This window comes from Gymnoscopelus microlampas (genome assembly GCF_963454915.1).
Source record: "Gymnoscopelus microlampas genome assembly, chromosome: 12".
Taxonomy (NCBI): Eukaryota; Metazoa; Chordata; class Actinopteri; order Myctophiformes; family Myctophidae; genus Gymnoscopelus; species Gymnoscopelus microlampas.
Genome location: NC_139949.1, coordinates 13,966,235 through 13,988,006, shown reverse-complemented (window position 1 = coordinate 13,988,006; position 21,772 = coordinate 13,966,235). Strand labels below are relative to the sequence as shown.

Below are 21,772 nucleotides of genomic sequence, written 5' to 3'. Positions count from 1 at the left end.
ATTAGAGGGCCAGCCCAGGTCAGAAGGTTTGGGGATAAAGCAAGAGAGGCAATCTCCAGAACACACAGAACTTGTGCGTTCTCGTCAGACCCGCAGGCCATTCGGCACCACACACCCCCGGGGTCATATAAGACACACGGCAAGTTTGAGACCGCTCGGTCAGACGCTTTCTGGGTTACGCCCGGGCCCCAGGACACAGTGACACACACACATGCACGCACACACACACATATTCCGTAGATAATAGGACTGTTTTTTTTGTGAAGGAAAAAAAAGCTCTTCAATGTATTTTAATAATAATATTGAACTCTTTACAGTTCACTGTGGGGAGCCATATCCTGTGACACAACCATCATTTTCATTGACCTATTTTGGTTCTGTTTGACTAAAAGCATAATGTTTTCCTGTCCAGGATTCCCAATTCTTTGTGAACTACGAGCTGTGTCTGCAGGAACCTCCCCTCGGCGAGGGCAGTTTCTCTGTTTGTAGGAAATGCCGGCACCGGCAGAGTGGCCTCGACTACGCTGTCAAAATTGTCAGCCGCAGGTGGGTTGACGGTTGTTGCTGGTACTCCAGCTGTTTAGCTTTGATTTGTCGGTGTGCTTGAATGTTTAATTTATGTGGTGTCGATTACCGAAAAGAACGACACGTTGAAGATCTATTATTTTCATCAAGTGACACCGTCATGTTGTAAAAATCGAGCTTAATGGTTGACCTGTGTTGTGAATGTCATCTCTCCTCTCTCCTGTCATTCGCCAGTCTGTATTTAATCTCCCCCATCTCAGTAACAGTAGAAATGCCTAAAAAAAACAATGTGCACCTGTGCTTTTACACCCTTTTAAACTTTTCAGTTACATTTCATAAAATAATACAGGAAAAACAGTTCAATGTTTTGCATACAAGTACCTGGGGATGCAGCAATATAAACGTAGACATTTAATCACTATACAGTACCTGTTACAGAGCTATACTAGGTTGCAGAAGGTTTTTGTTGACTGGACCGGTTTTCCCATTTGGTTTGAGGTGAGGTGGTTCTATCAGCCTCTTGGGTGCTTTGATTTATTTTGATGCACCTGCACAATTAGCAATTGTTTCCCCATCCGTGTGTTTTTTCTTTTTTGCATTTTAGCTCGGTTTGTGATAACTTCTGTTTTGTCTTTGTGTGAGTAGACTAATGGTCTCTTGTATTCTTAGAATGGAAGTGAATACGCAGAGGGAGATTGCGGCATTGAGGCAGTGCGAGTCTCATCCCAACATCGTCAAGCTGCACGAAGTCTACACAGACCTGGTACAGGAAACATTTGAATATTTAATGAGGATGTCACCGTTCTCCAAATCCACCATTCTTCTCACAAGTCACAATTTGATTCAATTTTATTAGATTTATTTATTATACGGCACCATGGCAATACCATTGTTAGACTTGCAATTGTTAGTCTTGGTCACGTAATGTGAAGAGTAATGTGAAGCCGCTGTACACAAGGAATAAAATAACTTGCAATGATCAATTTCTGATTACGAATGCATCCCTCGCTCCTGCCCTCCCTCAGTATCACACCTACCTGGTGTTAGAGCTCCTACGCGGAGGGGAGCTGCTTGAAAGGATCAAAAGAAAGAAGTTATTTGGAGAGGCAGAGGCGAGCCAGCTGCTACGGAGTCTGGTGTCAGCAGTGAGCTTCATGCACGAGGCTGGAGTTGTCCACAGAGACCTCAAACCAGAGGTGGGTGAACATAAGTTCTGCGATGGAAAATAGGCTCTATGCACAGCAGCCATATCGGAAAGAAATTGTGCCTCTTCCATTCATGGTCAAACAGAGTCAGGGTGCTGATATTGTGCATGTTGGCTCACTGGAAACACTCTGCTACACCAGTCGGTCTCAAAGTGTGGTCCAGGGACCCTCATGGTTTTTTGAGGGGGTTCCAAATGGACCCTTATGGGTGTGTTACGGGTCCATTTGGTTCCATTTGTACACTCTCAGAGTTATGGGGGTCCTTGAAATTAAGGAGTTTGAAAACCACTGTGTCACACTAAATGGAACAGAGCCTTCATTACCAATGGTAACACCTGTGAAGGAAGTAAGGAAGAGGCCCAAGTTCTTTACAATATGGCTGCTGTGCATAGAGCCTATTGGAAATTAAATGAAAATATACATATATATTTTGATGCCATCTTTTTGTTTTTAAACGTTACATTAATTTGATGAATTAATATGTATAATACGTCATAATCATTTCCATGTTGAAAAATGTTTTCAAACATTTTCCAAAGATAGCATAAATAGCAGATCTACAAGCTGACAACGCATTACAACACGTTTTGATCGGCTGTTTCCACAATTATTTTATTTTAAAGTATAAAATTATTAAATATGTAATTTCCTTGTATATTTAAGTTATACCTGACCTGTCGTCTACCCTGTGCACATTTTCGCTTCATGAATCCTAAAGCCAAACAGAAGTAAAATATTTGTATGTTCCAGTGTTCAATGCCAAAAACACAATTAAATTGTCACTCGCAATTATTTGTATGACATTTAATCGTCAACTAAAATCTCACTATTGTGACAGCCCTAGCTAGTATTGCCTTTGTTTTTGGATACTTCAATCACTGTGAAGGATTCCAACACAAACAAACATTATTCATGAATTCAAGGCTATTCGATTCAAGGCTAATTAATTCCTTTAATCCTTCACCTGGTGTCCCATTTGGTCCCTGATACAATACACGGGTCTGGGTCGGACTGCACAATTCCACATTTATTGATATGGCATTGGACCCATTTCAGAGTGGCCATTTTGACAGGTGGACACAGCTGAAGGTAATAAGATTAATTATGGGTGTTACAATCCATGCTGGCCCACAGTACGGCTGGACTCACCAGTGTTGGGACTAACAAGTTACAAAGTAACTTGTTACTGTAACTACCTTTTGTGGTAACTAGCAACGTAACTAGTCACTTTTCTGCAGATCGGTTACTGACATTTTAATGGCCTCATTACCAGGGACGCGGGAAGTGGGGTGCTGAGGGTGCTGCAGCACCCCTGGTGGTGGGGAAGAGAAAGAAACAAATTGGAAAACATTTTGAATTATTTTTTAGATTTATTTATTTTTTGTAAATTAAAACAAATATATATCATGTTTTAAGTCTATATACACACTTATATATTAAAACAATGATGTATTTAACTTTGGGGAATAAAATATTTGTTGAAAAAGGTGAAAAAATGTGAAAAAAATCGCGGGCCAAATGTAAAATAAATCGGGAGTCCCCCGCCAAGCCCAGCCCCCCTTGGCATAAATGACTTCCAGCGTCCCTGCTTGTTACTTTATGTGAAAAGAGCCGACAACTTCAGAGGATTAAAGGTTCATTGATCCGAGTCCGACTTGTACTCTCACACTAGCCGTCAGTCTGTCACTTCACTCTCCCCTCGCTGCACAGCTGTGGGCAGCGGGTGCCACTCGCTCGTTGATCAAACTGTTGTTAAGAGGGGACAATCTGTGCAATCAATTCTTACCTTTTTCTGTATTGTACCAAAAAAGGAAAGGTATAATCCCGTTATGCTAAATAGTTACTGTAGTTCCGACAGTCTGGAAAAATGTGTTGAAACAACCTTTTAAACCAGGTTTTAGCCCTCCTGCCAGAGCCATGTTGAATATGGACGCGCGTTCATGACCGGTAACATGCATGCACTCGCTGCACGTTCGCTGCACGTTTGTCAACATGGAGGCGTTCAAGATCACGTTGAACCGTCTGCTGCAGTCCAGAGCCAGGCAGAACTAAAATGACATGATTTCAATGTCGTTGTCAAGACATTGAATAATGTCTTAACGACATTGAAATCATGTCATTTTAGTACTGCCTGAACTAGTAGATATAGGAGTAATGATTATTACTATATCTACTAGTTTAGTAGTCTGTAAGCTGCAATAGACAATAGTTTTTTTGATGTGCAAACTGTATAATTTATTGAGGCATCTAAACAGCGCCAGGTATCGTTTCTGGCTCTGCAGTATCGCGATATTTCATGTTCAGGCTGTCACGTTCAGAAACGTACTTTGTGCTCTTAGACACATCATTACAATTATACAGTGTACACATCGAAAAGCAACACAGCAGAAAACAATGTGTGATATGTCTTCTTTTATTTTCCTGTGCCGGGTATTTTACAAAGGTCTCAATCGTTCAGAAATAGCGTTTGTTCATAAGCTGTTTTGGTGGTCTCTGCCCTGCATCGACCCTCAAAATAGAACCAAGCTCTGAAAGGCGCTTCAACAGCTTTTGACGCGCCCACTTGACGCCTTCAGTGTGACTACAGCTGTTTAAAACCAATCGCCGCTTTTTGACACAAGCGTCTGACACTTCCTGTCTGTCAGTCCCTTTACACCGAGATGAAACACACCCATAATCAGTGTTATTACCCACAGCTGTGTTTACACCACCTGTCAAAATGGTTTCTATGAAAAGGGTAGATCTATAGTGACTAATGCAGTATCCATATTGCAAGACACTGCAATATCATGTGCTGTGTGGAACTTAGAGGCTGCAGGTTTTCCTTCCAGCTCAACGCTACACTACACTAATGAGTTCCTGCCTCTCTGCTTGAAGGTGGCCTAATTAGCGAAATCACCTGGTGGAGAGTTGGACCAAAGTGAAAATCTGCAGCCACTCAGACTGGAACACACTGTTCTAGTCCAAGTATTTTGCCTGACAATTCTAAACCTTATCATTCCTTCTCCCCTATAGAATTGAGCACAAAGAATGTATACCATAAGCTCAATATTAACCATAAATAGACTATTGTGTCATAGTTTTAGGTAGATCAGACAGACAGGCAGACAGATATTTATTGATCCAGAGGGAAAATCAGTTACCATAGCAGCACTGCAGTCAGGATGAAACAAAGGTAAGGGTAGAGAACAAGTACAGAATAAATAGTAGGATAACACTAGTTAAAATAGGATAACAATATAAAAGACGGTATAAAGACGACTTAACTTTTGACCTGGCCCTCTACGCCTGGCCTGGATACGTATACATAATGTATATGAAAATAGAGGAATTAGTACTGTGTGCCTTCCATCGCCATTAAAAGTCGGATATAGCCGGATATAGATAGACTTAAAGACATAAAGACACAATAATAATAATAATAAAGACATAATAATTTAAAATGTATCACCAGTAAAATGGGCTTGTAGTAGGTGTATGTACTGAGTGTCCAATATGTACATAAATATAGGCATATACAGTAGGTATGTAGTATGTAATAAATATAGGCACATGTACATACTGTATATGTAAAGATAATTATCAGTGTACAATCTATCATCAGCAATATGTGCATATAGTAAGTATAAATGTACAGATAACCACCAGCGATGTGTATTAGTCAATACGTACACAAACTATCACCAGCAATATGTGCATATAGTAGGGGTGTATGTACAGAGAATCAACAGTAATGTGTATCAACCAATATGTCAAACTCCACCTAGGTGAGTCTTGTTAGTAATCTAATTGGACTGCATAAGGTTGGCATAAGTGGCAGCACATTAGACTAACCAGCTTAATGTGACATTCGCTTGACTTTCATTTTTGAGACAAAATGATAAATATCACAGCTCATTTACACCTTACTCCCTTAAGGCGGCACTATCACGGCTCACATTGCTGAAGAGGCAGCCTGCCATTATAACCTGCCCCTCAGTGTGAAGAAGTGCAGACTGCGCGCAAAAAAGGTTGGAGGAGTTGAGGACAGGAATAATGACATGATCTCTTATTTGCCTTGCAGAACGTGCTGTTTGCAGACGAGGGAGAAGACTTGGTGCTGAAAGTGATAGATTTTGGGTTTGCCCGTCTGTGCCCGGCGGGCAGCGCGCCCCTGCAGACCCCTTGCTTCACGTTGCAGTACGCCGCACCTGAGCTCTTCGACAGCGCCGGATACGATAAGGCCTGTGACCTCTGGAGCCTCGGGGTCATCCTGGTAATTTAAATTAAGGATGAGATAAAACTTTATTGATCCCCAAGGGAAGATTGGGTCGATTCAGCAGCCACTAATAGGATGTGCACGGAGCTGCGATAGAAGGGAAATTGTCAGAGAGTTGGAGTTCAAAACTCTCTCCTCTATAGGACAAAAACTAAGATATGTGAATACACATGCCAAAAAGTTAGTGAACTGGTCAACAGTGTATGCAATGTTCATGCAATGTTTACTTAGAAAAGCCAGAATGTGTATTATTTAATTGTGTCTACAAACATATCAAACAGATTATCTACAGAGGGAGCACTCTCCCTCTGTAGATAATCTGTTTGATATTTTTTATTGCCACTGCAAAGTGTTACAAATAGACCCAATTATATAGTATAGAGACTATGCTATTTGTACAGTATATACATGTAAGTGCAGATAGTGTACTATCAGTAAGACGTATACTGTAGTTAGTGTGATATTAAGGGTAACAGACTATATACTCTGCCACACTGCCACATTTAAAAAAATCTTCTGTACACTGTATTGTACTTTGTTAATGTACTGTACAGTGTTAATGTAGTTATGCTCTCTTTACTAGGTTTTGGTTTGGCCATAACAAAGCCCTGAATGTGTGTGTGTGTGTGTGTGTGTGTGTGTGTGTGTGTGTGTGTGTGTTCTCCTCCAGTACACCATGCTGTCAGGCCAGGTGCCGTTTCAGAGTGAGCAGCGGGGGATGACCTCATCTCATGCTGCTGACATAATGCAGAAGATAAAAGAGGGGGACTTCTCTCTGGCGGGGGAGCCCTGGAAGGGTGTGTCGGAAGAGGCCAAAGAGCTAGTGAAAGGTACATCCAAATCAAAGATTATTTAGCTTTGGGAGCGCTCTTGTCATGTGTGTGTGCATGGATGTATTTTGTTGTATTGTTTGTGTAATGTATCAGCATCATCGGTTTAAAGGCACCGCTGGGTTGGACTGGATTCTCGCTATGTTTTTTTTCCACTGGGAACGTTCCATGGCCACCTCATGGTCGATGCCGAGTGCTTTCATGTCAGCCAACACGGTGGTCTGCCATATCTTCTTAGGCCGGCCACTGGGTCTTGTCCCCTCTATGTTAATCGATATTACTTTCTTCACCCAATCATTCTCTTCCTTCCTTACTGTGTGTCCGTACCATCGCCATCTGCCTCTCCTCACCACATCCACTATGGCCTCCACTCCCATCTTCTGTCTCAGCTCTGCACTGGTCTTTCTCTCCCTCGGTGACACACTGCACATCCATCTGATCATCCTCATCTCTGTTCTGTTCAGCTTCTCTTCATGCTCCACCTTGAGGGCCCATGTCTCGCTCCCATACGTCATTCCACTTCTGACGCAGGCTGAGTACACTTGCCCTTTCATCTTCAGGGATGGGGCCTTGAATGTTAGAAAGGGCAGGATGTTAGAAGGGGTTTGTGTAATGTCTGCCTCGTTCATTTAGCACAAATGAAGGACCCCCTTGAAAATGAGATGATGCATCTCAAGGGGTTTCTTCCTTCTAATAAAGGTACTATACATATAGTCCATTTCATACAGCGAGTGCAACTCAATGCGCTTCACGGAAAAGAATAACATGAACCCTACCATCACTCTTCCGAGGCCAATGTTAACACATTGACTGCCTAGAACGGCTCAACTCGTTTTTAGCTTTTCATCACTTGCCTGCCAAGATCGAGTTAACTAGTTTTTAGTAAAAAAAAAGAAAAATCATTTTTTTTTGTACTTTTTAAAAAAAAATTTGACCCAAAGACCAAGGAAATATGAATTTTCGAAGATCTTTACTCTCATCCACTTCCTTGTTAACTTAAAACTTTAAAATTTTGTATCTCGGCTCCTGAGTACTTTTTTTTTTTTCATTGAAAAATCTCTAGCATGAATAACAATAGGCAGTGAAAATAATTCAGGCAGTCAATGTGTTAAGCGAAAGTAAAATTTCAATCTACAAGCTCTAGATTTGTCACATTGCACCGCGTCGTGAGCTTGTAGATCGACCATTTATGCAGAAAAGTTTTGGTATAGAGGTAAAAAACAACAACTAGCCAACACCAACTTGGGACTCCTGTATCGCCGCACTCCATTCCTTCCTAGCCAGCATCAGAGTCTGGAGCTCTGCGGTGTTGCTGGCTCCGCTGTCATGCCGCAGTATGTCCACGTAGGTGGTGCTCACCTCCTAGCTGTGCCTTGGGTGGATTCCCACAGTATCAGTGGGCTCACCATCAGTCCCAGGTGCCTGACGCAGTGCCCAGCCTGCCTCATCCTTCTCTCTCTGACCTTGTCCGTGACCTGCGAGATGCCCCTGTAGAGGATGTAGTGCTCCCACGTGAAACCGGTCAACTAATAGGGTTTAAGTGGTTAGACAAAAATTCAAATGCATTTGAATATGTTTCAACTGAATAGAATATACAAATAAAAGCAATACAATAAACTTGGGTATGTCCACAGATTCAGAAACCTATAGATCCTCTGCAGGCTGTTCCATAGGCTAATATAGCTAAAAATCCATTATAGCTAAAAGCTGCTTCTCCAATACATTTTTGTTCTAGCATTTGGAGCTGTTAAGAGACCACTGTCAGAGCATCTAAGGGCTCTGCCAGGCACATACCTAATAAAAAGCTTTGCACATAAATAGGCAGGTGCATTGCCCTTTAGTGATTTAAAAACCAATAAAAGGATGTTAAAATCTATTCTAAAACTAACAGGCAACCCGATGCAGGGATTTCAAAATGGGTGTAATGTTTGCTCTCCATCTGGTCTTTGTCGGTCCGCGTGCTGCTGCGTTCTGCACAAGTTGTAACTAACCAACTGCCTTCTTTGGTAGACCCGACAGGAGAGCATTACAGTAATCAGGCCTGCTAGCAATAAAGCCATGCATTAACTTTTCAGTATCAGCCTGCCCTGAGATGAGTTTGTTTTGCTTACGGCATTTGCAGTTGAGCTCAGCTCAATGCTTCACTGAGGGGAAACTAAATACACTGATATATTTGAAAAATGTGTCGGTGCTGCTGTGAATACCTCATGAGTTCTCGGTGCAGTTCAACAGCCCAAGATGGAGATCTTAAATTTGCCCAGTTGAATTGGCCCTCTCTCTGCCTCTACACACCATGACTGAGAATGTGAAAACTGCAGTTATTACCATGTCACAATGTCAAAAAATGTTTTAAATACATCTTTTATATAAATATCTGTTGCCTCCAAAATCCCACTGGATTTTTTTGCACCCTTACATTTGAAGCAGAGCTTTGCTATTCAGTTGCTGTCCAGGAAATATAAAAGATGGTACCAGTTCAGTCGTTTAGCACTTTGCCAACACTGGTTTGAACTTCCCATGCATGTCTGATGTTCACGTCTCTTGATTGTGCTGCATCCAGGCTTCAGTCTCTCATCATTAAAGCCTGATTGATGCCAGAGTTTTGGGTTTGTTCCTGATTGTGGAGAGTCCTAGACCATTGATTACTGATGGTTTGACTGATACTTTGTCAAAAACATTTCATTAATGTTTTTATTTGAGAACATTTAACTTATTAAGCAAAACATTTTTTTTATATAAACAGAATAAATAAATCTAACTGAACTTTATTTTATATAACCACTAAAGCTCTATAATTTGTTTTCAAAATGGTCTATCTTCAAGCTCATAATGCATTGCGTTGCTTGCGAAATATTGTGAGCTTTCAGATTGGCTATTTTTTAATACTAGAGGTTCGTTACCCAGCCCGAACCTATAGAGTTCGGACCGCGCCGAACCGACCAATATGTCTGAGTAGAGTCTGGGATTTTGTCAGAGTACCAGTTGTATCTGTCTGTGTTTCTTTTGTGCCATATATGGAGATGTTTCTGTCCGTCTACCTGTGTCTCTTTTATGCCCATATATGGAGATATCTGTCAGTCCATGTCCCTTTTTATGCCTATACATGGAGATTCCTAATGTCATCAGTATATGCCCATATACGGGCATGCCCCTTTTGTGCCCATATATGGAGCTGACTCGTGGTTTGTTTATGGTTATGTTGTCATAGTGACGTGGCCTTGGTTTGTTTATGGCTGAGTCAGAATGACGTTAGAGATCCGCCCGCCCTCTCTTCAGCCAATTTCATATGGATTTTTGAAAACGTTTGATAAGCTCGGCCTGTAATGACATGCCCAAAATATGGACTCCAGGTTGAAAGTGGTTCAAATCGGGACACACTTTGGCTGCATGATTGCAGATACCGATGTTGTCAAAAAAAGTCAAATAATGACCGATATACCAGCCAGGCCGATATGTTGGTCGGCCTCTAATCATCATAGCCATTCAAAACCAATTATGAAGAGGTAACAGTACACAGGCTGCTTTGTAGGTTCCATCTATCATTGCAAAACAAAACAAACAAGCAGGGAATTAAAATCAAACATTGTTTTTTTGCCGCTATTAATTGCCTTAAGGTTAATTTTGCTTACACGCAGCCAAAATAAATAAATTACAACATGCTGCTGAAAATAGTCCCCGTGAGATGTGCTAATATTAGCATTATAAAGCAGTATTTTCCACATTCATCAACTGCTTCTTTTGCAGTTGCAGTTTTGCACATTGCAACCTTGCAGTTTTTTCAGCACAAGCATGCTAAATGGAACTTTGGTCTGAACCTGTCAGCGTGGCTCTGCAAATACATGCAACTCAACCGGAACCCTATATATATATATACATTTATTTATATATATAGAAACAACGTATCAGGTTTAGGTGATCCTATAACCCAAAAAGTTGGCAGTTTTGAGCCTCGCAGTGGCCTATGTGTGTTAAACGTTATGCATAGGATGAGCACCTTCTAAGGCAGTGGTTCCCAAACTCTTTAGCTCGAGACCTAAAAGAGAAATCGTATGTCTCCACGGGACCCAAACTAGTGAAAATAGCCGATCTACGTGGAATGCTTTTGAAAAAAAAAACGTTTGAATGTGTTTTTATCAAATGAAACATTTTTTTTTTAAATAATAATGAAAAACTAAATGTAGGAAACAAAAAATAATGGGGTTTTATTTACTCGCGACCCATAAAAATGTGTCTACAACGCACAAATGGGTCCCGACCCACTGTTTGGGAAACAGTGGTCTAAGGGGCTAAAGGTAAGCTGGTCATATGGCGTCATATGACACCTGAATTTCCCTGGCGGATCAATACACGTCTAATCTATCCATGTTCCATATTAGAAGGAATGGTGGGAAGGTCAGTGTGCCCTGGTACTGTAGCTCAACCAGCGCTGACTGACACACAAGAGATTCAGCAGTACATATTAACCCATTCCATCCGGAAATGCAATCTCTGTCATTTTAGATTTCTTTGCTCTCGTTACCGCACAATAAGCTTGTAGATCTGCTATTTTTGAAAAATCTTGAAAATGTGTGCAAATCTTTATTTCTTAAAGCGAACATTTTGAACTCAAATATTTGCTTCTGGGGATTCTACAAATGTCTTCTAAATCCTAATAGTTTCATGTTACCTGATTGGGTTTTAGATTTTGCTGCTGAGCCTTAGAGGAGCCTCCTGTGGACAGGTGTTACACAAATTAGCACTTGTGCTATAAACACTATGAACAAAAATGTATTTGTGATTTCCACATCAAATAAATAAATCATATAAGGACCCCCAAAATGATATGTATTTGCTCCCATCTCAAAATATGTTGTTCCAGGGACCCCCCAAAAGCACAGATCAGAGTTAAAAATGTTCTCTTTAAAACATATATATATATATATATATATATTCAAAGATTTGCACACATTTTCAAATTTTTTTTTCTCTCAAAAATAGCAGATCTACAAGCTCATAGCGCGGTACTCGGTGCCACGCTATGAGATTTTATATCTGCTATTTTTGAATAGCCAAAGAAATCTAAAAATGACACACGGATGCGTTCCCGGTCTTAATGGGTTAAGACGGTCTTGTAGGACAGCTGCTAAGAGGGGAAGCTGCAGGCATGTAAGTGGATCAATCCAGAGATAGGGTCTGTGTATACAGGAAAGGTCAAAAGCACTGCGCCGCTCCGCCCCTGCGCTGAGATTTAAAAATGTATTTCTCGAGCATCCGTAATGTGCCGTACTCAGCCCGCTGCGGGTTTTTCCTTAAATATTTAACGTTCAAACATCACCCATCATCTCACTGCTATATATATATATATAAGTGACCCAGTCCTCCTGTCACGGTTGGTTTCAGGCCTGCTGACGGTGGACCCAGAGAGGCGTCTCAAGCTCTCCGACCTGAACGAGAACAGCTGGCTGCAGGGAGGAGTGTCCATGTCCACCACTCCACTGTGCACGCCAGACGTACTGGAGTCCAGCGGGCCGACCGTTCGCACCTACGTCAACGCAACCTACAAGGTAAGCGTACCTCACAGACTATTTTTCAATGGGGCTTTAAAGCTGCAATCTGTGTACTTTAAATTCCCACCCGAGATTTGAACCCTGGTCCCCCGCGCAAGTGCTGAATTTTTTAATGCAGCACACCTACTTTATTCAGGGGAGAAATTGAATTTTGACCTTCAGGCAACACCACTTGTCAACGAGTATAATTCAGACCCCAGGGCTGGACTGGGTCAAAAAATTCGGCCCTGACATTTTGTCCCAAACCGGCCCACCACAACAGGCACGCAGATAGCAGATATTCTACCGCCCGCTCCATCGAGGCACACACCAACAAACAAGCCCTAATACCACCACAATTACTACACAACTACACAACCCATGATAGTTAGCTTAGACAGTACTCACAAACAAGCAGAGTGTGTTGCTCTTATAAGCAGGATGCTGGCTAAAGCACATCATGGCTCTGGCATCAAGCTACCCTACTCTGGGGAGATGATCTCCAATGGAGATGATGTGTTGGACCTATTACAAACCTGGACATAAGACGTAGAGGACTATCATGAATGGGTGAAGTATGAACATGATTACATGCAACAATTAGTCTGCATGTGATCAGAGCTTTGTCTAGTTAGCTAAAGTATAGAAAACAACGGTTGGCTATAATGACCTGAGACTGCATCTGTTCTAGGCTAGAATAGACCTATAGGCTATATGAGGATGGCATAACAGGAAATGCTTAACTTATACATAGTGAAGGCTGTAATGTGCTGTGCGGACTGTGTGTATGCAAACACAGTGTTTTATTGTAACAGCAAAGTCATTCAGTATTTTTAATGTAGTATGTACTATGTAGTATGACCCTGTGAATATTTTGGAAGGTCAGTAAACCATAACACTGTGACTGAAACAATGATATTGTGATGCCTAGATTGCCTACATATTGTTATAAATGTCCTGTTATAAATGTCCTGGTGCCCAGGAAAGATATGCATCTTTCCTGGGCACCAGGAAAGATGCATATCACTTTAACCTAATTAACCCTGGTTTTGGGGATGTCAATATTAGCAGAAACTTTCATTGATTGCAAAAATAGCAGATCTACAAGGACACAACAATTGTAATGTGCAATTACACTTTGTGACTTGTGCACTTGGAGATTGTTATTTTTGCATGACATAATCATATGAAAATAGGGCATAAGTGGTTAATAAAGCAACTAATCAATCAATTAGGACAGTATACGATTATTATTATTGCCATACTTTAGATAACTAGACATAGTTGCAACACACCACACAACATGCAATTTGCTATTTAACGTTCTTCTAAGCAACCATTCTGAAGCCTTTTGTGATAGAAACCATTTTTATCTAGCATGCTTATTGGATAAGGAGGACATGCAGTCCTTCTGTTGTGCTTGCTTACCACATCACCTCCTTGGCTCCTTCACATGGGGTTAACTTTCCTCTCTACAACTACGTGTGTGTCACACTAAGTGTGAGCCAGCCAGTCAGACGCTGTTTCTCCCTCTCTCTCTCTCTCTCTCTGCTCACAGTCCTCCAGGCCACTGTATAGCCTGTGATAGACAAGCCAGTGGGCCAGTGTGATGTCTGTCTGCTCTGTGGGCTGGTGCTACTCAAGGATTGACCATTTTCAGATGAGAGACAAGCCAAGTGGGCCAATTAGATGAGTTCTCTTTAGTTTGTAGGCCGCCCAGACCCAAAAATGGAACGAAGCCGATTACCGTAATTGCCGGCGTGGCCCGAAATTACCGTAACGATCCTAAAAATAAAATAAACGGGCGTTTGCCCCGCTGTGTCAAAAGGCCAGTCCACCACTGTCACACCCTACCACAGGATCTAAATTTCCCAAAAGAAGAGCAGGGACACCAAATACAACCACCACAGTTGTGTTAGTTATATCGTATTAACATTCTCTACCATACAAAAACTATTTATTCACCAAAAAGTTACATAGTGTGGCTAAGAGAATCATTAAGGTGAATAGACCCACTATGAATGGTAAATGGTGCATTTACAGTATAGAGCGCCTTTATCCAAAGTGCTTTTCAATGTGCAATTACATTTACCTCTTCAAACACACATTCACACACAGACGGTGGAGGAAACCATGCAAGGAACCAACCTGCTCATCAGGAGCAGCTGGGGTTTAAGTGTCTTGCTCAAGGACACTTTGACAGTAACCCAGGGGGAGCCGGGGAGCAAACCGGGAACCTTGCGTTGATATCATTCCAGCTTGAGAGTGTTGCATGTCTTTCCCCCTCTCTGTCGCTCGCTTACTTCCCTGTCACTCTACTGTCTCTACAAATGTCTTCTAAATCCTAACAGTTTTTTGAAAAAACGTATGTTGCTATGTCAGTGGTTCTCAATCTTTTTCATGTCAAGGACCCCAAAATGATATGTTTTTGGCCGCGGACCCCCATCTCAAAATATTTTGTTCCAGGGACCCCCCAGAATCAAAGATTTGAGTTACAAATGTTCGCTTTAAAATATATATATTCAATGATTTGCACACACTTTCTCGATTTTTCTAAAATAGCAGATCTACAAGCTCGTATGCCGCGCTATGAGCTTGTGTATCTATCTGCTATTTTTCAATAGCCAAAGTGTAAAATAATGCTTTATAGCTCAAATTGACAGATGTGTTCCAGGTCTTAATGGGTTAATAGAAAAAAGCAAAATCAAAGAACTAAGAACTGGACTTTATGAATACAGTATGAATTGTCATGGAATGGCTCTGTTACAGACACTGACACACAATGCTAAGCAGACATCAATTGAGACATGCTGTACACAGACATGAGAACAGACGTCACATTGCAGCGCGAAAGCACTAAACGCAGACGATGGAGCAGATAGGCATGTATAGCATTACCGAAGGTATCGCTTCCTGCTGCGCAATCACACTCCCACTCGGTTAGGCCAATGACATACTGACTGTTTTCACAAAAAAAAACATCCAAGTAAGGTTAAGAAATATATAAGGCTGCTACACTTAATTATGAATAATAATCAGTACAATAATAATAATAACAAGTACACCCCCTGGACATGACGCTAGTATGTCGCAGGGACTTACCCCAAGCCAACCCTTGATGCTTAGTGCCAAGCAGGGAGATTGCAAATCTTCCCCCTCTCCTCTTCTCTCCTCTTCTCTTCTCTTCTCTTCTCTTCTCTTCTCTTCTCTTCTCTTGAAAGAAAGATGCTGCGACCAAAAGGAAGGACAGGTGCTGTGGCTAAAATATAGTAAGAGATATTTATGAACCAGGACGGCTGCCTTTGCCGGCCTAGACATAGCTGTGCACACACACGTCATGCGAGGTCCAGCATAAACGTTATGCGAAGCCCTGCCAATCAATCAGTCAAGCTGAGGGTCTGATTGGCCTATCAGGGAATCAGTCGAGCTGAGAGTCTGATCGCTGATCAAGGTGGGGAAAGAAGCCTTAGGTATTAGCCAGAGGCACTGATCAATTGTCTGTGGCAAGTGGAGAGATCGTGTGCTGACCAACCCCGGACGTACTTTGGAGGTCTTGTCAATTAGAGTGGTAGGATAGGATACAAATGAAAATAATACTTTTAATAAATATAAAAAAAATATTTTGTTTTAGGGGGATTTATTTTTTCATAAATTGGCCATGAAGCTCAATAGGGCTGCAGCAGTTAATCAGACTAATCGATTTAAACGTTGCAGCCCTATTCATACAGCACGAATAGTAGGAAGGAATATCGGTCAGATCCTGGCTACTTATCTGTTCCCCCAATATACACAAGACGCTTGACGTCCAGGTATGATGATCCCGTCCCCGATCTCAGAAGCATCAACTCCAATACACAGTACTTGGATTTCTTGCTCTGTCACTGCATTTCGCCACGTACGTCAATCAGCCGCAGCGCATGTCGTGTGTGTGTTTTGCGGGCCCGACTCCCTCATGTCCTCTGATCTAATCATTTTATAGTGGCTCACCTTCCCAGCAGTCAATCAAGTGTCATGTCGCAATCTTTCTGTGTGAAATGAATAACCGCAGTTATCCTGCAGCTACAAACCACTGGAAACCAACCACCCAGACCGTTACCATGCTTTTTCATTAACCCTTTAAGACCGGGAACGCATCTGTGTCATTTTTAGATTTCTTTGGCTATTCAAAAATAGCTGATCTACAAGCTCATAGCGCGGCACCGAGAGCCGCGCTATGAGCTTGTAGATCTGCTATTTTTTTTTAAATAGTGATTTTTTTGTGAAAAACTCAAATCTTTGCTTCTGGGGGTCCCTGGAACACAATATTTTGAGATGGTGGTCCGTGGCCAAATACATATACATTTTGGGGGTCCTTGACATGAAAACGTTTGAGAACCACTGATATAGAAACATAGTTTTTTTCAAAAAGCTGTTAGGATTTAGAAGACATTTGTAGAATTGGAACCTCAGGTCTAAGTGGGTTAAGTAAACATGTAGGTCATATGACAGTGAAATGTAATTCTTAAACAGATAAAACTGTGTTTTTGTGTCCATTGTTATTTGCCCGAGTGGGTAGGAGAAAAAGAAAAAGCACTTGCATGGCGTAAAAAAAAAAGCCAACGCGTCTTGTCTTTGCCTTTCCACGCCAGGCCTTTAACCGCGGGAAAAGAGAGGGATTCTTTCTGAAGAGCGTCGACAACGCTCCCCTCGCCAAGCGGCGGAAGCTGAAGATGACGAGCACCGGCGTGGAGACTCGGTGGAGTTCCTCCTCCTCCTCGTCCTCCTCGTCCTCTTCCTCGCCCGCCTCAGCAGCTGTCTCCAAAGCAGCCGTCTCCAAAAAAGCACAGCCAAACCAAACCGTGACCCGGAAAACGAGCTAGCCCAAGGAGGAGGGGTCGGAGGAGGAGGCCGTGTGGAGGGTCAGGAAGTGATTGTTGGAATGGAGGAAGAAAGTAGTGCGTATGGCCTCCCAGTTCTGTTAACCACTTGAACCCTACCGTCCCTGTTCTGGGGGGGCGAGGCGAGCATTTGGCGGAAATAGCACGTCGACAAGGTCACAACGTGTCGCGTTTGTTGTGAGCTTGTAGATCGGCAATTTTTGGCTGAAGATATTTGGTGTAGAGGGAGATACTAGCAGACCTAGTATAGAGCCCCGAGGGACGACTAAGGATATAGGGTTTAAGTGGTTAATTTAGTTCTGATCATATTTAATGACTGGTTGTGTTAAAAACATGAGGCTCAATTGAAATGAGTGTTTTATCAATGCAATTGATAGACTGTATTTATCACTCTATATTCTCCCCAGCACCAATCATGTATTCATCCGCATCGAATGTAAGACGGGTCACAAAGAAGTCTAGACGATTTGATGATTTGTTAGATGAATAATAATTCTGTGGTTGAGGGATACTCAGTACTTATTCGCTCGCCACAATTTGGTGATGTTACACACTTAAGGTTTTTAAAAAGAAAATCACGAATTGTATTTTCTCCCTATTTTGAATAGAGGAACAGTGCCTGACCGTGTTAGTTGTAAAAAGGGAAAAAGGAGCCATGAGTGAGCACAAGCCATAGAAAAACTGAGAAGCCGATGACCTTTTAAAATGCGTCGATGTGAATGATCACATCGGCCGTCCAGAGTTTTGCAGACATGGCCCTGTGATTATCGCAGACACCGATGTTTGACTTTCGGCCATGAAATTGAGGGCTGACAAATTATAAGTCAGCAAGTTAAGTGTTCTGCTTGGCACATGCTGTATAAAAGTGCAAAGATTTGTGATGGTTGAGGTACCAATATATATATATATATATATATATATTTTAAAAAGGGATTATGAGGTTTATGTGCTAAGTGTATGAATTGGTTAAAATGCCATACATTTGCACAGTTGCAGTTTTTCTTTTTTCCTTTGAAACATATTTCATATTTCAGTAAGGACTTAATAAGGAGGCAATTGGTTTTGGAGATCTATAATCGTATTTTTCGTCGCCGTCAGCTGGAAGCCTTGTATGTCCAAAATGGTTACTTTTCAGGAAATGGAAAAATAATCCAATTATATAATACATTTCATTGGTTAAATATTTATAAAACCCACAGAAGAAGTGAACCACTTCCTACTTGTTATCCCTATGTTCGGCATGCCATTATAGGCAAAAACATTAAGAAATACTCTTTTATTTTCATACGACAAAGTATGAAATGGGGGCATTAATTAATGAAAAAAAATCAAATAAGGGAAGTATGGAGATGCACGTTTTCTGCCTGACAGCGATGAAACACTGGATGAAGTGATGACATTATAGTAGAAAGCTGGTCGGTTACTCTTCATGTTAAGGGCTGCCCTCTTCGACTCACCAGTAGCTCCTGTAATACACTGCCAACTTAAAAGATTCCTTGTATTAAAAGTCAGTGTTTCAGGTGCCACTGGAACAACCAGGAAGCACTGATAAAATACGATTGTAGTCCGACATATTTTAACACCATAATCTATCGTTGGTGTCCTGGTGGATCGTTAGAAAAAAGAGACTCCAGCACACTGTTCAATACTTGCAATTAGAGAGAAACAACATTTTGGTCCTCAGGCCTTCTTTAGCCAGATTTATACTTGCAGTATAAATATAAATCAGCCATTTGCCTGACGAATGTCTGAGGACCGAAACATTGGTTCTGTCCAATAAATATTTTAATTTCAAGGATAGACAGTGTACGGGAGACTCTTTGTTCTGTGTGGCTTCAGGCCCTCTCCTACGCACCTGTCTGTTTTGTTTTTTTAATTGTGCAAAGTGCATCATTTTCTGGGATAATATCCTGTTAATCTGTGTTGAATATGAACCAACGTAAGATTTGTTTCGTTATAGACATTGCTTTCAGAAAGCGAGTATATGCCAGTGTACTCGAGGCATTTATATTATTGAGATAAATGACTTCTGGCTGTTGTGAGTGCAATTTTTCCATTCGTTTTTCTTTTGCCTGTATCCTTAGATTGCCTTATGGTAAGGTAAATCAATGGAAAAGTAACGTTTTTGTCAGCTTTCTCTTGTCCTGTCGGATCAGCACCAAATCATGCTTACAGTATCACATAGAAATTATCTTTTGATATTATGGGAGGGGTTAGTTTTCCATAGTTAAATGTTCATATTGACTGTGAGTACCAGAGACAGCGAAAAAAGCCCAGCGCGACAGCGCGTCCCAGCCATCCTGCCGTTGGGTAGAGCAGTGGTTCTAAACGTTTTTCACTTCAAAAGACACCCAGTTTGGTATGGAGTGTTAAAGGTCCATTTGGTTCCACTTGTACACTCTCAGAGTTACAGGCCTTTTAGAATCACCTCAAGGACCCACTTTGAGAAGCACTGGTGTAGAGAGCATACATTTTGGGAAAGACATAGTATCACCCACACTTTAGCTGATTTACACTTCTACTACCGTACTAGACAGTTAGACATAAGTTTAGAAAGTATTTTTCGACTTTGCTCATGGTTCATTTCCGTTTACATTGTAGACATCGGAACAAAGGGTTTCATCAGTCTGTCCTTACCTGCCCTTCAAGTATCTTTGTGTATATATATATCATTGATATGATAAATAAATGGTATTTTTAGTGTGTTGATGATTGTTTTGAAGCATTGAATATTAAGCACACCAATCTTATGTTTATTATTTGACCTTTTGATTTATTTTTACATGGATATTGCACAGTGTCAGTTGATCAATTAAACACATTTCAGCTTTATATGGACAGTGCTTTTCTCCGGTATTTATTACGTTTAATCTGTTTTAAAGTGTTTTATATTGCTGTGGTAATGGGATCTATGACGGACTGGCTTGTGTATATCTGCATTGTATTTTGTCTGCTTGGGTGTGAAAGAGAAGAACGAGTGAGTGACACCGTGGGAGCTTGGATCCACTGATGTTTGCACCAAAACCCTGATTCATACTTTGTCGCACAGCGGTTTCACACATAGCAGATCTGCAAACTCACAACGCGTTGAAGAGCTGGTAGTTCTGCTATATTTGGTCCTGTATGACGGAGCATAAATCGGGCAAGATGAAGCATTACTGCAAGTTACTGTAATTTACTTTATTCACACGGTAGCCAATTTGCTCTGACTTCATACTCATACTGGAGGGGTTGGTGAGGTCTCCCTGACTATGAATTAAAAGCAAATTGGCTGCCATGTGAATAGTCAATGGATTGATTTTTTTTTTATTATTCGTTTTGTGTGTGATGTGTTGCATCCCCATTTTTACAATAACTGGTTGTGTTGGAGTATTATAAATTCACATCAGAAACTTTTATTGGTGTTTATATTTTGAGTTGGTGGTTATCATTTGTGATAAATGAAATATTTTGTGATGTTTTTTTTTTGGTAATATACATTTTTCTAGAGCATATCATTGTTGAGATGCACTGTGTCTAAACTTGTAATTCGTCTTTGGCACCGAGAGTGCTTCATGAGATCTGGTGCAAAAATAAAGATTACTTTTGAAAAACATGGTTGTTAGTTTTATCTTCTCATGCGGCAATATTATTGTGGCATGTCCCGTTAAATAGATCACACAACCAGGGTGCCGAGTACACTGCTTAGTACATGTTATGCAAGTTTATTTATTTATTTATAAAAGCAAGCAGGGGAAATGGCTCTACCTCGTCGTATATCCCATAAACTTTTCATGAAGTACAGTATTATGAAATATGTATGTGTTAAAATATCTTTTTCAAGTTTAAAAGAGATAACCCCCCAAACACAAACGGGATGCCGTTATCGACACTTGACTCCACGGTATCGCCTCGCTCATAAATGGAACAGGCAGGAATAAATGTTTAATCCATTACAAAACTTAGAAGAAAAAAATACCTTGCAGTTTTGTGACTAGATGTTCTAGATGGACAAGAGGGACCCAAGGGCTGTAGTTGAATTATTCATCTGGTTATGGAGCTCAGGACATGTTGCGTAATCATTTGCTGTACTTTCTGTGTCCAGTGTTTATTATGACTTCTTGTTACAAGCTGTCAAGTAATAGAAAAATAAATAGAAAAAAACTGTTCAACAACCTTAACTTCAAGGTACACATTCGTTTAATAATGTATAATTTGGTAAAGTAAGTAGCCACTCATTACTGTGAAGGGTATTCTCAACTTATCGGTTACTGACGGAAGTGAATTGTACTTCTCTGCCTAATTGTCAAACTCCTCTTTGCATTTGCGGAACCACTATAATCTAGAATGCTACATGTCACAGTAATACTACTGACTGACCCCTATTACTGCCATTTGCAGGAAATCTTTCTTTGGTGGAGGCCCGCCGTATGGCATAGTGCTAGACAGTGCAGTGTTAATTGATGTACGAGTTACTTAATGGCTTAATGGATAAAGATTTAATACGTTATTAATATGCTTCCTAATAAGCAACTAATTGATGTTGAATATGTATGCCAACAAACCTGTTCTC

General features: G+C 41.0%; 1 protein-coding gene across 1 annotated transcript in view; it reads left to right on the top strand.

Annotated features, from left to right (window-relative positions):
• The window catches only part of rps6ka4 (ribosomal protein S6 kinase, polypeptide 4), a 39,995-nt gene extending 19,180 nt beyond the window's left edge, over window positions 1-20,815 (top strand). The window contains exons 12-18 of the mRNA XM_084075180.1: window positions 413-546; window positions 1,195-1,288; window positions 1,551-1,721; window positions 5,794-5,985; window positions 6,659-6,818; window positions 12,198-12,361; window positions 16,972-20,815. Of these exons, the coding sequence (XP_083931306.1) occupies window positions 413-546; window positions 1,195-1,288; window positions 1,551-1,721; window positions 5,794-5,985; window positions 6,659-6,818; window positions 12,198-12,361; window positions 16,972-17,202 (1,146 nt within the window). The 3' untranslated portion in view covers window positions 17,203-20,815. The remainder of the gene's footprint in view (window positions 1-412; window positions 547-1,194; window positions 1,289-1,550; window positions 1,722-5,793; window positions 5,986-6,658; window positions 6,819-12,197; window positions 12,362-16,971) is intronic.
• Window positions 20,816-21,772: the final 957 nt, after the last annotated feature.